This window comes from Ammospiza caudacuta, chromosome 3 (assembly GCF_027887145.1).
Source record: "Ammospiza caudacuta isolate bAmmCau1 chromosome 3, bAmmCau1.pri, whole genome shotgun sequence".
In the NCBI taxonomy this organism is placed as follows: Eukaryota; Metazoa; Chordata; class Aves; order Passeriformes; family Passerellidae; genus Ammospiza; species Ammospiza caudacuta.
In genome coordinates this window covers 91,871,620-91,889,322 of record NC_080595.1, presented here as the reverse complement: position 1 = coordinate 91,889,322, position 17,703 = coordinate 91,871,620, and the positions used below count along the sequence as shown (strand labels likewise).

Sequence of the window (17,703 nt, the reverse complement as noted above, 5' to 3'; positions counted from 1 at the left end):
ATGTTCCCTACGTTAAAGATTTTCAGAGATCTTCTGGAGCAACACGTACACATCACGGACTAAAATGAGCTACCAAAGTTAAAATGTCCAGTCCTTCCAAGGTGCTGACACTTGTTATTCCTATTGGCCTGAGCAGGAAATTTGAGCCTATAGCACCTTTGAGCATCACATAAGTTTTATTTAAATGGTTACTTTTTAGGCACTCAAATCTGAAAAAAATAAAAGGCTGTTTAAGTGTAATCTTATGAAAATATGTGACTTTCAGCACTTTGGATTCACATCTTAGAAGCAGGTCTGTACTTAGAAAAGTAATGTGGACTCTCCCCAAGTCAGTCTGAAGTGAAAGTTCCATAAGAAACACAGAACTTACTACAAGTGGATTTGCAGAAAAAGAAGTGCAAAGTAATGCCAGAATATCACTAGTGCATAAGTAAGCATTCTTTGTACATGAATCAATCATTTATAGAAAGAGGATATAAATAAATGGTGTTTGAGCTTTCTTTCAAATACTTAGATTTCTTCATATGATACATTTTAGAACATTTCACAGCATCTAAAATATATAAAAATAAATATCTACAATATTTACAAAGTATGATACAATCCAATCCTTAAAAAGAATTGTAAAGACATGTTCTTTAGCTCATACTGAGGTAAGTAGGTTTCTGTAAGACTGAGAAAAAAGAGGATAGGCAGTTATTTTGAAGGAACCCCTTTGTCCAGTTGTAGTCTGTACCACAGCTAAAAGCATGTGACACTCTGTGGCAGTTGTAGTGTATTGAGCCAAAGTCATCCTTGCTGTAACTCCATCGAAGTGAGTTTAGTTATGCTAGAGACAAATTTATCCCACTCTGCATTCTCTGGTTTGACAGTGTCTTCTGCAGAAACCCTCATGGCTTCATCTATGTTTGAAGTCACGTTCATCCCAGGTATGTGGAGATGCAGCTCTGCTGACTTCAATGGGCTGAGTATCGCTGGGATATCTGTAGATAAAATAAAGATTTTAAATAATTTCACTGCTTGTATCAGGTGACTGGCTAACTGACTCTCTGATTATCTCTCTCTGAACACTATGCAGGTGATTATCTATTAGTAAAATGGTCTTCCAGAAAATGTTTCAAATTGCATTTGAAAATTTGAAGTGAAAGCTTCTTGACTGAAGACTAAGGGCATTTCTAAGGCATAAATATAGATTTTTTAACTTTTCAACATTTTAATGTGTTCTACTACTTATTATTATGCACTATTAAGTACATTGCCCTGTGGTTCCTTATCCAGATGCCTTTCTGACCAGCAGTGCACCATGGCTTCCTGTTTATAAATCAGTCATGGAATCACTGATAGTTTGGGTTTGAAGAGACATTTAAAGACCATCTAGTCTAACTCCCCTGCCATGAGCAGAGGACAGAGAGAAGAGAATAAATCAGAAACAAAGGGTAAAACATAATTTATAGTCACACTGTCATATGAGTTTCATATTTGTAACTTTGCTTGTGCTGTACATAAAGGAATGGCAATGCTACTGAATTCAGGTGAAAAACCCCATTCCTTCTACATTAAGTGAAAAGTGGCTTCCCAGCTGTTCCTGGACACATTCAATAGCCTACCATGAAAAAGAACAAAACTTTTGGAAAATAAATTAATATGAATTGCTCTTTTGATCAGCCTAACTCACACCAGAATGCATGCTAAGCAGATAATTTGAAATAGTAAAAGACATTAACAGTAGTTCAATCTCTACACTCAGTTTTGATTAAAACATTTGTTATTAAATATACCACAACTTCAGCTAATTAGATGAGAGCTGTTTATATACACAATCCAATGATAGGGAAAATAATTTTCATACTCTCAGATACTTGTTCTTTATTTACTTACGAGTCTAAAAGAAGTACGTATCCAAAGAAAATATTTGTATAAAACATGACTGCTTTGCTCCCTAGCTATCTGCAACATGACTTGAAATAAATGTGAGAAATTTTCTTTCCTCATTATATAATCAAAGTTATGGCATATTCTATAAAATATTTATTTTAATTTTCTTTTCTTCTTAAAATTAAGTCAGTTCTTAATTTTAACACCCTTCTCTCTTTGTGCTCGGATCCCAATATTGATGGATGCAGAATTAGAATTTCCTTCTATGGGATCAAAAGGCATAGGGACTAGTATACTAACAGTGAGTAATAGATGCAGTACCATTTGATGGAATTGTGTTTATGTTGGTCAATACAACGTGTTCTGAAAGTTTTGAAACGTTATCAAAATTGCTGATCTGGGTGGTCAAGGATTTCCGACTCTCTGTACTGGCACGACCTCTGTTGAACCGTTCGTCATGGTGGCTGCGAATGCCAAAGATGCAACAGGAAAATGCTGCTTTAAATTCTTCTCTAAATTTCCCTGTCAACCACAAAAATGACTCATGAAAAAATTGTACTATAAACTGCATTTCATCAAACTTTATAGATTAGGATATAAAGGAGTTATCTAAAGCAAAATTAATGTGAACCACCCAGATGCTCTTCTAATGCAAAAGGAGAAAATCACAGTTTAATCATCTTGGAGAAAGACAGAAAAAAGACAACCTTTCTAAGAAGACGTGAGGTGTGATGTGAAGACAGAATTATTCTTGGCTGGACAGAACGGACAAACTAGAATGATTAATGACACCACCTCATAGATAGTCCGCTGATCATTTACGTATGTAACATAAAAATAATTGAGCAAATATAGGCTTGAATGATTGTATCTTTACTTGATATGTGAAATGAGAGAGCATGGCTAATTTGTGTTTTATCATTAATAGATTTTTAAAGAAGATTCACAATGTTTGACAATTCCATGCTTTTGGGGCTCAGAGGAAATTGCTCAGATCACTATCATACTACACACCACAAAAAAACTACAGTGGGCCAATACGTAGTGATAGTCAATAGAGTTTTGCCTCCCTGTATTTAGCTGCAATACTACCAGGTCAGGTCCTCATTCTGCTCTCCAAGCCAAATGACACAAATACAAACTGTGAGAAATCTATACTAGCAAGTAAACAGCTGGTTTTTGAAGTTGACCCTACTTGGCACAGTCTGGCCATGCAGGTACTATTAAAGACTCACAGCCTCCAAATCCCAAGACTTGGATATAACACACCAGCTGGGGACAGCCCCCAGACTGTGCTACCTGCCAGAGAGCATTCAGGAGTCTTTAGAGGAATGTTGTTTCAGATCAAAGTCATGCCAGGAACTTCTCTGCCACATTAATGTCACACTCTAGCACTTGGACTCAGGCCCTGGCACACTCCAGGTTACTTTTTGGTAGACAGCTGAGGGTAATGGGATACTTCAGGCAACTTCTTCTAGGAAGAGGATCTAGCTCCCACTGGAGGAGCTGAGCTGAAGTTACACAGTCATTAATTTTTGCTATGGTTCATTACATTCAAATTACACATTAAACTTGAATTCTAGGTAACAGTAACTTACCACTGAGGAAGTTATAAATAATAGGATTGGCAGCACTGTTTGCGTATACAAGCCAGTGTGAGAATGTGAACCAGGCATATACAGTTTCTCTGTCATCAGCATGATTAAACATCCCCAAAACCCTACAGCAAGAGAAAAGCAAACCTGAAAGATCGCAAAATTGGAATTCATCTTAAAAAATTTTACAACTTCTAGCCTGATATTATCTCTGATGACCTATTTGCAGTACCACAAAAAGGCTGATTCAGCAGTGCTCTCTCACTTGAGAGAAAGAAATCCTCTCCCCAGCCCTCAGCCTCCTGTCTTGGTGGTTTGGCACAACTGAGACTTTACCATGGTGAAGATGCACAAGTTTTCTGCCAAGTAATTAAAGTCATCTGGTGTAACATAAGCCAAGAAAAGATAGGAAAATTTGTTTTTGATGTACTTATGTCACTGATCTTCCTGGCTCTAGGCCCACTCTCCAAGACACTCTCTAGGCCACTCTCCAAATATCTCTGGAATTGAAAAGGTACTGAACTGGCCCCAAACCTGAGGCTAACCCTGGGCCTACTCTGCTATTGTTGTTGATGTAGCCTGTTTATTTCCTCTTTTTCATGTTGTAGGAGCCATGAACCATCTTCTGGAAATAGTTTTCTCTCTAAATTTCCTACAAAGGGACTTGAGAATGAAAAGTATTTAAAGTAGGCCTCAGGGAAGAGCTAGAATTGAGTAGGATGTATGTAAACCTTGAAAATCTCCCTTAAAAACTAAAATGTTCCAATAACACTCCAATTAAAAAAAACACTAATAACATGCTCATTTTTTTTGGATATTCAAATCTTCTGGCTGTGTGCCATTATTTACTGGTATTCCAGGGGACTCATGAGGTGTAACTTTACCAAAGCCTCAGTCTGTCAGGCACTGTACAAATACCAAGAGTGTACACAATCACATATGAAATGCACAGAGACAAAAAGATAAAAAGTTAAAATACAGCTTCATAGGAACAATGGAAGTGTTAGTCTAAGGTCTCAAAACTGTACATGAGTAGCTTAGGTTTGAACTCAGCACTTCACAGCACTTAGAGCCAAGCCACAACACTGCACTCTGCTGCTAACCTTCAGCTGCTGCTTTAGGTGATTGCACTTCCATGGGGGCATTTACAGCAAACAAGCTGCAATTCCACATAAATGATGAGGTTTGAAGAGGAGATAGGTTAGATCATTTTCATGAGGAAGATCTTGTTAATAAGAGTTCCACAATCTGGTCTCTAGTTTAAGTACTATGGATAGGTTTTATGTATATATAAACATATAGGTGTTATTTATATTATTTTCTCGCAATACTATGCTTATTTTCCAGTTCTTTATCATGAAATAAGTAAGCTTATCCTTCAATAGTATCTGTCAGAATAAAAGGAATCTTGTAACAGAGAATTCTGGTTTTAGACAGAAAGCTTTACCAAGTGTTTATATTTTGAGATAAAGTTTACCTTTTCAAGACATTAAGGATGCTAATTGGTAGGTAGCAAAGTGCAAAAACCAGAAGGACGACCATTAGCATACGTGCTGTTTTCCTTCTTGCACGAATCTGTTTTATTTCAGCTGCCACAGCACTAATCTTTGACTTTGTTGATTGTCCCAGCCCTCGGGGCTGTGCTGAAGGCTGCTGAGGTTTCCATTTCTTCTGAACAACAGAAGAAGTTCCTGGGATCTAAGGCAAACAGAATAAGGGGCATTTTGAAAAACATTTTAATAAACCAATTTTTTTGGCAGATATAACAAGACAAATAGACACCTCAACATACGCAGTGTAAGCTCACAGGGATAAAAAGGATTTTTAAATTAATTTAATTGATGCAGCTGCAGGAAACAAACTGAATTTGAGACACACAAGAGGGACAGCATAAAAAATTGTGTTTTATACACAGATATCAACTGATGCTCTCAAGTTTTCTTTACTTCCCACATACCTTACCTTGCCTGCATCTTCAGACTATCAACAAAACCAACCCTATTGCTGCAATTACGTTGCTTTAAAGTTCTACATTAAATGTTTTGTGGTATAGCAGAGTAGCTTTCCCCATTAATATGCTGATAATATAAGATACCAAACAGTTTTTCAGTACTGGAAAACAAGGATTTAAAGCCTACAAAGCTTTAAGTGCCATAAAACTTCCATACATGCAACTCATATGACAGTGAAGTAGCTAAAGAAATAATCACAGCTGAAGTGTGGATCTCTCTGCAAAGTTCTTCTAAATTGAGGGAAATCATGGAAATCACCTTGTCCTGCCAAGACACAGGAAGAATTAGATTAGTCAAAGACATGCAATGAGTTGCATGTAGGACCATGCTATTAAAAAAAATGTTTTTTTGTTTCCTGTGCCCTTACATAAGACAAGCCAAGTAAAACCATTTTGCTTCACTTCTTCTAAATTACTTCCTCCCGCAGCAAAACGTGAAAGACTGCAGATGTCAAGGACTTTCTCAGAGAACTCTATTACAATTACATTTATGATATTTTCAATGTCATACAGTGTGAAAACCTTTTGGCTAGAAATACAGTTTTATTTATGCATAGTACAACTGTGTGTAGGGTGACTAATATAATGAGAAATATTTCAACTTCAAAACTATCTGAAAAGTTCACATTGTCTATTGTAACTTTTTTTTTTTTAACCAGGGCTTATCCAGACAAACTGACCAGCAAATTATGAAAATTTAGTATTTATTTAAGAAAGATAAAAGTAAGACAAAAAGCATGCACATTCAGAATTGTTCTAGAAAACCTACTATGTTGTGGTTTTGTGGGGTTGGGTGGGGGTTTTTTTGTTGGTTTTTGGTTTTGGTCTATTTATTTGTTGTCTGGGGTGGGAGTTGTGTGTGAATATCTTCAGACAAGCCCTTAGTTCAGCATTTATGTACACACCAAACATGATTTACAACTATTGGAACATTTTGGCAAAGTTGCCATGTAATGAGCAGAAAATCCATTAAACAAAACTGGGGATAAATTCTAACATTTAGTTTTTACTAATGTATCCATGGATTTAACAACATGAATAAAACAATTCAGCCCCTTACACTTCTACTGTGGATTCCCACTCACACAGCTGAAATCATCAATTACCAGCTTGACAATTGCACATCAGTACCATTGCAAGGGATTTGCCCTACTTGGCTGTGGGGTGTAGCAGAGAAGTGATAGAATGAAAGGAAATTGTCTCAGGTTAAGCCAGGGGAGGTTTAGACTGGATATAAGGAAAAATTTCTTCACAAAAAGGATAGTCAAGCCTTGGAACAGAATGCCAGACCACTCCTGGAGATATTTAAAAGATAAGCAGAGGTGGAACTTTGGGACATGGTTTAGTGGTGACCTTGGCAGTGTTATGGTTGTTATGGTTGAATTCAATGTTTGTTATGGTTGAATTTAATGTACTTAAGAGTCTTTTGCAAGATAAATGTTTATATGATTCTGTGATTATGCACAAATATACACAAGTGTACACATGGGAGCATAATGCATATATTCGCTTGTTGGTAATTAATCAGTCAGAGAGATAATTTTGAAGCATTTGTGTAATTCCAACATGTTATGAAAAGCCTATTAGCTGTGAATATACAAGTACTAAAATTCAGAGTATTACTTTCTTATGCACCTTTTCTCTACCCCTCAGATAGTTATCAAGGGGCTTACAACCAAAGAAAATTTCTCAAATGTAGTATCGACTTGCAAAGATTGGGAGGGTAAATTTCAACTACCAAAAAGAAAATGGATAAAGTTCCTAATTATTAATTCAAATGTGCTTAGTGATAATGCATTCAGACATGAGGAAATTGAAGCATACTAGGAACTTGATATTACAAATTGTGTATCAACATTTTCATCATATTCAGTTGTGTTTGTACAGAAGCCATTTTTAATCAACTTAAAATCCACACAAGAACATAGGCTTCTAAATTACTACCTCCTTACTAATAATTAAAATTAATTACTCAAAATTTATAGAATTTTTTGCATTATTGTACTTGTCTTTATAAAATTGAGTCATTAATTCAAAGATCTGCTTGATTTATACAATCAGAAATTTTAAGAGCTATTACACAAAGTATGGCAATGATAACTTGTAACTCAGTCTTCTCTTTTTCATTTGAAAATTTGCACGCACAAGTACATTTTAAAAAATAACCTTTAGAAAAAATATAGGGCATAGAAAGCATCTACTGTTAGTTGGTTTTTCTATCATGTACATCTGAAAGGCTCATTGTACCTTGCAATAAGATCACCATATTTAACTGAATTTCTGGTAAACAGCATGATTTTTTTATTGAAACTGTTACCAAAGAACACATTTAGAGCACTTCATTAATTTGTGCTACATGACTGATTACAGCACACCTGCTGCACCTAGAAAAGTGCCTGATGCCTGCAGCCAAGTCATAGCTGATAATAGATGTGCAGTGGTTTTAATTTCACTTAGTGCAGCCTCTTATACTTAGTGCTATTATCTAGGCCAGGCAGAGAGACAGCTGTAATTTGGCACCACTGACAGCACTAAGCCTGCAGTAGAATTTCTCTTTTTGTCACTGAAAAAAAAAAGGATCATCCTAACCTTGCCAGCGTGCAACATGAATAGGGAGAAGAAACCTGAAGAACAAATAGACCAGCTAAAACAACTGGAGTGAAGGTGGGGGAACCCAAAAAAAAAGGTTGGTTTTCAGTCATTCAACTTCTGCTCTGCATCTGAGCCAGCAATTTCAGCTACGTGTAGGTTAAGAACAACTGCTTTGCATTAACTTAGTTAAAGCAGAGCTTGAGAGGTTAGGCAGATTGTAAAGAAGAGGAGGTTGAGAAGGATTATGGTGATAAAGCCATTAGGTGATACAGGACAGATTCAGCAAGGCAGAGCATATTAGAACTATGTTTAGACTAGACTTAAAACTAAGCAAGAAATCCTTTGCTTGAGAAGAGTCCCCTCAAACTGTAAAGGTTAAATTTAATCTCCAAGCCATCTTGTTATTTAATCTTATCAACCTAAGAAATTAAAAGCAAAAATAATAATTTAAAGCTGACAAGCAGGATAAACAGCAATTCTGGTTTAACCTAATCTGATTAGAAGTGACAAAAATTGCTCTTATGACTTATGGGCAATATCAAAAAGCCTTAAAGTGGATTTGGTATTTCCTGTGTATGAGTTACTTGTGAGAGATCTATTCTGTCAGTATAAGATTTGATTTTTAATTTTATCATATGCATATTTAGAAATACAAAGTCTATTTGTGGTTTCTCCGATGAATTATTATGAACTGCATGAAAAATGCTCCTGATGGGGCAGGTATTATCCCCTGCCCAGGACAGCCTCAGAATTGAATGGTATCAAACATGCTGGTGAGAGAGAAGTGATTCATGCCTATATGTTAATGGAAATATGAACTATTTTAGAGCCACTTGAGATGGAATATCTTGCATTATTTCTTCAACAGGATGGGTATTTTGTCTTTTTCAGAATGACAGGGCAGCTGGTAGTGGACTGCAGCTATAGATAAATCCTGGACAAAGCAGAAAACACCAGAGAGCACCACAGACAGGTGCACGATAAATTACAGTTCACACACAAAAAATAATTTTTTTAAAGATTCCTGAAAAAAACATACATCATTTTGCCACTTTAATTCAAATGTTCTTTGTTTGTTTGTCTGCTTGATGGGTTTTTTGTTTTGTTTAGTGTTCTTGTTTTCTTTCCTGTATTTTTATTTGAATCTTGAAAAAAAAAAAAAGCATTCACATTAGAAATTGTGAGAAATTGTGTCAATTATTTTTATACCAATTCATATCAAATGTTTTTGGTAACAGCCAGCTTCACATCAGGAAATTCCAGTCTCCCAGTACTGATAGCTGGATCTTCTACTTTAAATTTTGTTCAGATTGGACCTGCCATCAACCTGAGTAATAAAAATAAAAATAAAACTAACAAAATGAGAAGGTCAATCTTAAATTTTGACTGCTACAGGATATTTTAGCAGTATAAATAAGGTCATCTAAGGTCTTTTGGCAAGCATTTCAGATACATTCAGTACATTCAAGTGAGAGAGATTTTCCTTCTACCTATAATCCATTTTTCTGATGCCTTTTGCTTTCTTTCTCTCTAAGACAAAGCCCTTCACAGACGCACGAAAGCTGTTTACTTTGACTGCCTTCATTTTTCATTACATCTCAATGCCTCTCCAAGGTGGCTGTATACCTGCATGGATGGAAAAATCAAAGTCCCAAGTGACAAAATGGAGTTTATAAAGGCAGAGGTTGTACATGGGAATCTGCACAAAGCTGCGGGAGCAGTTAAGCAGAGGCAGTGCCGAGCGCCTTACCTGGCGACACCACAGCTTCCGGAATATCTGCAAATAGGCCAACACCATAAGACACAGTGGTGCCATGTATGTCACCAGAAAAAAGCATGTGTGATACATTTTGGGGTACACCTCAGCTGGAAAGAGAATTCAAATAGAAAAGGTGCGTTTAAATATACATACATTTCAAAATCACCTTAAGAAAAATTATTCATATAGATATGCATGTATTTTTCAACATAAGAGGAAGATGTACCAAATAATATTATGGTCAAGATTGGTTTTTTAATCACTTCTAGATACATTCTATTAGAAACATGCTCTTTATCTCAAGGATTTCCTATATCACATTACTGATTTCTTATCATATTATTACTTTATGTATGGAGTCTTAAGAAGTTTTACTTTTTGTTAAAACAGTAATGGATTAATTTTTTTATCTAAAAATGAAATGTTATATATAAGTGAAAAATTTTTCTATCTAAAAATAGGTAAGTAATCAGTCAACCTACCTCATCCTTGACATATTGAAAGGTTGTCTGTCATTAGTTTAATTCTGCAAAGGCTACTACATATTCCTGAATAAACTGCACAATCCCTCACCTACAAAGACTGCAACTGCAAACTACAGCACAGAGGACACTGATGGGAGGAGAGACACACATTCCATAAATCACTCGTTGGTGGCAGAATATATCTAATTAAGATGCAGTCATTATTATTATGATTAAATTTTAAAAATAGAATCAGTACATTCAAGTGCTTTAAACCTAGGAAATCTCCAAGATGTTTTTTAACTCAAATTTAACAATAATTTGAGTTAAGTGTTGTGTTCTAATTTCCCAGGTATCTGTTTTCAAAAGAAAACTTATGAATGTTATTTGCTTAGAGTAAATATCTTAGAAGTGCTGTGCCTGTATTGAGTTTTAAGAATGTTGCATCTTAAGCTCCATCAGTAGTTTACACCAGAATGTGCACTGCCTGAAAACTTATCTTCTATTTTGTAACATTAAATGTAGTTTGCTATTACCAATTGTTGGTATTAATTACAACTTAACATCTGTGGATGGCCTCAGAAAAGGAAAGAACTTTTTGGACAGTAACAACACATAGCAGAAGAGAAACTGTATCCCATGAATAGTTAAATTGCAAGGTAATACTAAGCATTGCATCTTGGATAAAGAAGGAAATTTTATTTTAATTTCCAGAATTTCCAAATGTTTCAGGATGATAAGATCTGCAAGTGAAATTCTGTATTGATTGCTTTTTAAATTAAAAAAAAAAAAGAAAAAAGAAAAAAGAGGGAAAAAAAAAGAAAAGAAAAAAAAAGAATTGCATGAGATCAAAACTGGTGCATCAAAATTATTTTCTGCCTGTTAAAGTGACTGAGACTGTGGACCCTATCAAAGAAGAGCATGCCAGGAGAATTTCAGAGCTTGTTCAGGCAAAGATACACAAAGACTTGCCCCAAGACTCTCATAGCAGGGAAGAGAACACCATAATGTAAATTCCATGCTCACTCTCAAATGCAGACTCAGGTAGTCTCACACTTGCCATTGGACCTGAAAGTACCTGCTGATACACCCAGAAAACCTTCAGTGTGAAGGAGATGGAAACCTGCTACAGCAAAATCCAGCCAATGTTAATTGCCAGCAAAGGTAATAGAGATGCTGCAACTGACATTTGATAGTTTTGATACATCAGGGTTCAAAAAATTCAGATGAGTAGTATTTGACTTCTTACTTGCTCTAAGATCCTGTAGCAAACCAACTTACCACCTCCTGACTAGCAGCTGCAGCTACTAACTCTTGTCAATGTCCCTGGGGTAGCCAGACCATTTGGGGCAGGTTCATTAAAATTGGCATTAACCTGAGATTATATGTTGATTGATGATCTCAAACTTTGCTTTGCATTCCAGAAAATGCAGCCTCACAGCAACCCTGCTAGCCAGGGAAGTATTGACATGCATGCTCCACAGGTGGAGAGATTAGGGAGCAACTGGAGTAACGTGACTTGCTGGGATCACAGGAGGTCAGAACCGAAAGAACATTCTTTGTGCTCAGGAGGAGGTGCCACCTGCCTCGTCAGGGCTCTGCCGGCAGCCGGGCCCCTTTCAGGTGGAAGGACGGTGCATATTTAAAAGGCCATCTGGAGTTTATGACTTCCAATTTAGCATTCCAAGTAAAGTAAAACATTAAATGAGCCTTGCTATCTACAAAGAACTGAGAACCAGGTTGGAGGAAGATCCTAACACTTGCCTTTGAAGTTCAGCCACCTGGAAAGTGCCAGCTGCTAAACATCAAAGGAAACCTGTCCCTCCTCCACCCAGGGCAAAGCCCTTTGCAGAACTTTTCCCTAAGAAACATGACTCTGCTTAGCTTCTTAAGCCAAAGAAAAGCTTTAAAGCTGTTTGACAGTCCCAGCAGCAAGAAGGAGGAGGGCTGGCTAAAGATACTATTCATTTATCAAGTGAGTTCCAGGCTCCTTGAATGCAAACATCAATCAGTCTATGGTCTATGGGACAGCTGAAACTCTTACTGCCAAGCAGAGGGGGAGAAAAGGGTCCTATGGTTGCATAATGGACTTCAGGACAGGGGGAGATTGTTCTTAGCTGGAGTAGCCATCCCTTTAAGAATGAAACAATGACTCTCATGCCTCTGGCTGCTATTCTATTGGAAAGAGAGAGTAAAACTTTAAGCAAACAGGTGGTCACAGGGGTTGGACTGGATTCAGATCAGCATTCCTACTCAGCTTCATTCATACACTGTAATTACCCCACCCAATAAAGGATCAGTATGTTAAACTGAGCTTTCATCTGTCTACTGCAGGGGTTATTATACACATTTTAAATTTTTCTAAAGCTTGGTCTTCCAGTCCCAGCCTGAAATTGGTAGATTGAAACTGCAGCTTCTGGATTTTTGCCAGAATTTTACTATATTTGTGTAAATACATATATACATACATGTATACATATACATATGTAATCAAATTGAAATAAACACTCAAAATGTTTTGATATGTCTAGCAAATGCAATAGTCCCTTTAGCCATAGTGCTTAACAAAATTGGTACTCCTGACAGCTTCCTTAAGAATAGGGAAAATCAGGACTATCAAGTTTGCTGAGCATCAGTGGAGTTCCCAGGTTCCCTTCTCTCAGGAAGATACCTGTGAGGTTCTGGAGTTAACAACATAGAGAAGCAATGCAACTAAAAGTGTACATCTTTAAAATAAAGCTTAATAATCAGGGATGTTAGGAAGTGGATGCCTATAGGACAAAAATATCAAACACATAATGCAGTGCTTCCAAGCTAAGTTCCTATGTCAGAGTACTTAGGGCTAGCTAATACTAAAATTACATGTTGAAACTGAATATATTGTGCTTGAGTTATCAACTTACAATAACACCCAGCATAATTTCAGTATTTGAAATATTCTAACTTCCTTCTACATTAAAATATGCCGAGAGTTTTTCATTAAATTATGAACACTTTGATAAACAGGATGTATAAATCTTCTTGTAGTACTGCAATTTCCAGCTATTTGTTTTCCAGAATTAAGACAATGTGGTTTTGTACTATTGTATCAATAGTCTAAGAGAAAAAGGAACACGAAGTCTTCCCTTTGTTTCCACTCAGCCATGCAGTTTTGGGAAAGAATTATCTCCATATTCTTTTTATCATTTGCAAAGGGCTTGGCTAATGCACTTTGGCTAACACTCTCTTCTTGAACAGCTCTAAGACAATGTACTTAGCTGACTTGGACACATGGTGAACTCATTTTAATATACATTTCTTTTATTTTGGCACTTTATCATCAAATTCAGCACAGCAATTACAGACTATTATAGAGCTGTGGCCAACTCTGGCTCCTTAAGTGAGCCTGCATTGGTCACATGTTGGATTCTTCTGCATTCCCAAATAAAATACTGTTATTAGACAGTACTCAAGATGAAAAACCCTCAGCCTAGAACTGGCAATGAATTTTACATTCAGGAATGCCAGAAGCAATTATAAAGAAATTGAACCCTGTTTTAGGCTGAACTACTGCTCCATTTGCAGCCACTGGCAGCTTTCCAACAGCATGCTCAAATCTTATTAGTCAGGGTGGCAACTATTGGTTCACCATTGGGGAGCCCAGGTGTCACAGTACTGATCAGACCTTCCCTCCAGACACTCATCGCACTTTTACGGTCTCCAGCAGTCTGTGTAGGGTACAGGGCTGTCTCCTGCTCTGGCATCCCTGACATCTTCCTGGACATGGCTTTCAGTTACTCTTCCATAGCACCTCATGCTTCAATGGCCCTGGGGTCCCAGAATTACAACAGACTTCCAAAACACTTTGGAAAGTGTTATTAAGCATCCTCTTTTTGCATTCCCAGTCTTTAACATTCACAGTTTAACATCCTCAGAACATGTGGTGTACATGATATTCTGCAAAGATTTTATCTGACGTACTGTAATTTTAGACAGCATTAATTGTATGCAGTTCTAAACAAAGCAATAAACACCCAAAATACAACCCCTTCTTGAAACTGATTTTCCTGTAGAACTTTTGAGTGTATGCAACATCTACATCTCCACTTTCTCTTTGCAAATATGGGTTATTTGTAGCAGCAAATTAATTTCTTTCTCCTTCAACATCCTCCTAGACAGCTCTTTCTTTGACCTTCTATATTTGCATAGTCAAAAGAGGCAAAACAAAATCCAACAACAATGTAGCTATTTTCTTTAAAAATATTAGCTTTTTATTTCTCCTTCCAGCTTTAAGGCTCATAATTCTTTTCAAACCACTGCCTTACTCTTTTCTTTTGTTCTTTTTTTTTTGGGCCTTTATGATTTCAAACTCTATTATTCAGTAGAAAAACTGCATATTCTATGCTCTGAACTTACTCAGAGTCCTTAGAAACTTTCAAGAAATTAGACTTTATTTGCTATAGTCTGAAAGGGATGTGTATACATATATATATATATATATAAAATCCTCATTGATAAAATATGATTAACTCTACTTTTACTAGTCAATTCCATGATTTTGAGAAATCTGCTCATAATTTAATGCATATAAAGATTCTTCTTTCAAGTTACTATGACAAGCTTTTATTAGAACATGCAGATTTTTTAAGGATATCTGAAATGCACCAACAGAATAACTAGCAACGATGGTGCATCACCATTGGAAGAATTATTTGTATAAAAGGCAGCAAGATAAAAATAGGATTGTTATCTTTCAGTGGAGTGAAAAGCTTCCCATTTCAGAAAATTTTTTGATATAACATTATTCTTTTCATGCTCAATCTAAATAATAATTTTTAAAAATTGGAGTGTTTGTACTCCCTTTCTGAAGCCAGACACAGAAAAATTGATTCTATACAGAAATACACTTGCCTTTATTATAATCCACTCTATCTCTCCAAACATCCAAGTGAAGGCTCACATCATAACCTGAAGACCAGCAGATTTAAGTTTAGAAAATACACTCCATAGGAGTAGAGTCTTGCAAGCACATGGGAATTTGGGTTGGTTGTTTCTTGTTGGGGTTATTTTGCATAGTGGGTGCTTTAGCTCAGGCTGCAACTACTTCAGCACAACTGAACAAGAGGCACCATTTAAAATATTCCTAAACCTACTACAGAATCTGTAGTTCAAAAGCAGCACTTTTCCTTTGGGAATCAAAAAATGGCCAATACAGATCTGGAAATTCTGAGAATACATTCCCTGATGAATTGCTCTCTTGATCTCCTAATAAATTAACCACATCCTTTCCTAGGCTGAGGTTAAAAGAATCTTTGCTGCAGAGTTAACCCTGAAGTGATGAGGGCATGAATAATTGCTTCTGCACCAAAATGAGTGGACAAAAATTGTACTTGGAATGAATGCTGTGAAAGAAAATAGTAACATAACTACTGCAGTATCCTGCAGCAGAAGGGGACACAAAATTTTTCACAGATGAAGGAAGAACACCAGAAGTAAAGAAGAGATTTGTCCTCTCCAATGAAACACTAAGTACAATACAGCTTAACAGAGGGTCCCTCTCAGCTATGAACTCAGCTATGAACCTTTGTCAGCAGTGAGTGCCAATGAGCTCGTGGCCACCTCTGCTCCCTTGCCTTGTCCCAGAGGACTAACTGGGATGAAGGAGATAAAGAACAGGGAATGTGATACCCAGTGTCTTCTCATTAATCCTCTGGCGGCTCTGTGTAAGCTGTTAGCAGGAAAGGAACTTTCAGAAGAGCACATGGAAGAGTCCCCAGCAGTTCAGGCTGTTTAAGCTAATTTATCATGATAATTAAACACAGGTGAGCCAGTTGTATTTTATCACAATTGTTCATAGGACTGGAATCTTCTTCTACAGAGACAGCTCTGGGAAAATATCTGATTGTGCTTCAGCCGGACTCAAGGCTATTAAACAGGCACCTTTTAGTTATGTGTTTTGGCAAACTTGGCTTTATTTTCCTGTGTGTGAAGAATGGTATTACTGATGGCTATTATATCCAGTGTCAGAGTCACAGCATGTAACTCATGCACTTTGTTAGCACTGGAGGTGTGCCAAGGCCCACCAGAGTCGAGCCCCAGCCGTTCGGGTGGGTGGCTCACACCACTTGCTGTGAACCAAAGACAAAATAGATGCAGTTACTCCCTGGCAATCCTTACAGCTTCACTCAGACACAGACCATGTTAGAATCAAAGTTACTCTGGAAAGGCAGGGTTACACTTCTTGTATAGATTAATTTGTAACGGATCACTTTCACAAAGGTATTTAAATTATTTTGTCCATGACAAATTTCAAATTTTACATTAACTCACTACCCTGTATTGGATTACATCCCTGTAAATTCTGCAATGACATGCAATTTGCATTGAACTCCCAGGAGATACTTATAAACACGAGTCAAATGCCAGCAATTAGCAAAATATCAGGTGAAAAGAAAATCTGTTCTTGCATAGTTACTTCTCAAGGCTAAGTACTGAAGTCTTTGTCAACCATCAATGTACATCAGTCACAGAATTATATAAGCATCAGCATTGAAGGGACAGAACACTTATGCCCTCTGGGAAGCATTAATATGGTCAAGATATTAGTCAGCCTCATTCATTTAAACTTCATTTAAAATGTATTTTAAGCCTCAGCAACACAAAAGAAATTCACAGAAATTTCACAAAATTTGAAAAAATTATAGTTCTTGGAAAGCTTATATAATCAAGAACATTTATTGTTATGTTTATACAACTTGACTTCATATTAACATCTCCTGATATTTTGATTACTTCATTTAACACCTCCTGTTATTTTGATTACTTTATAGCAGTACAAAGTCAGCTTGTATGGTCAATGACAGACTCACCTCCCCAGTGCTCATCACACACTGTGAACAAGGTGGTTTTATTGGCTAATCCTGGGAAAACACTGCTGCACTCCATAACAATAGCCTGAGGAATCATTATGATGCAGGACACAATCCAGATAATTATAATGCTGTTCCTTGCTCGCTTGGCTGTGCTTTTAAACATCAAAGGGTGACAAATTGCATACCATCGATCCAAAGCAATGCAGCTGAGTGTTAGGACAGACACAGACACTGAAACTGTCTAAAGAAAAAGAAATATTATATAAATTTAAATGTGAGGATTTTACCTAGAGTTTAAAAATTATTTATCATCATTTCCCCCCAGAGTTTTAAAAATTATTTATGTTTTCAACATTGTTAGTTCTTTATCTGCAATTGTTAAATAGACTCCCAGAAAAAAATACTACATTTAAAATAACTTCTTACAGACTTACAACAGATATCCTCAGCTGCTGTATCCTGCCAGAATCCACAAGACAATTCACACATTAGGATGCTAACTAAACAGAATGGGTGTTGCAAAATCAAATTTTGAAATAGAAAATTTAATCAACTT

At 36.6% G+C, this 17,703-nt stretch overlaps 1 protein-coding gene across 1 annotated transcript in view; it reads right to left on the bottom strand.

Moving 5' to 3' along the window:
- Nucleotides 1-789: 789 nt before the first annotated feature.
- Nucleotides 790-17,703, bottom strand: part of HCRTR2 (hypocretin receptor 2) — a 32,193-nt gene continuing 15,279 nt past the window's right edge. The window contains exons 4-9 of the mRNA XM_058802645.1: nt 17,145-17,388; nt 9,824-9,939; nt 4,948-5,168; nt 3,474-3,595; nt 2,197-2,397; nt 790-983 (exon numbers count right to left, since the gene is read on the bottom strand). Coding sequence (XP_058658628.1) covers nt 790-983; nt 2,197-2,397; nt 3,474-3,595; nt 4,948-5,168; nt 9,824-9,939; nt 17,145-17,388 — 1,098 coding nt within the window. The remainder of the gene's footprint in view (nt 984-2,196; nt 2,398-3,473; nt 3,596-4,947; nt 5,169-9,823; nt 9,940-17,144; nt 17,389-17,703) is intronic.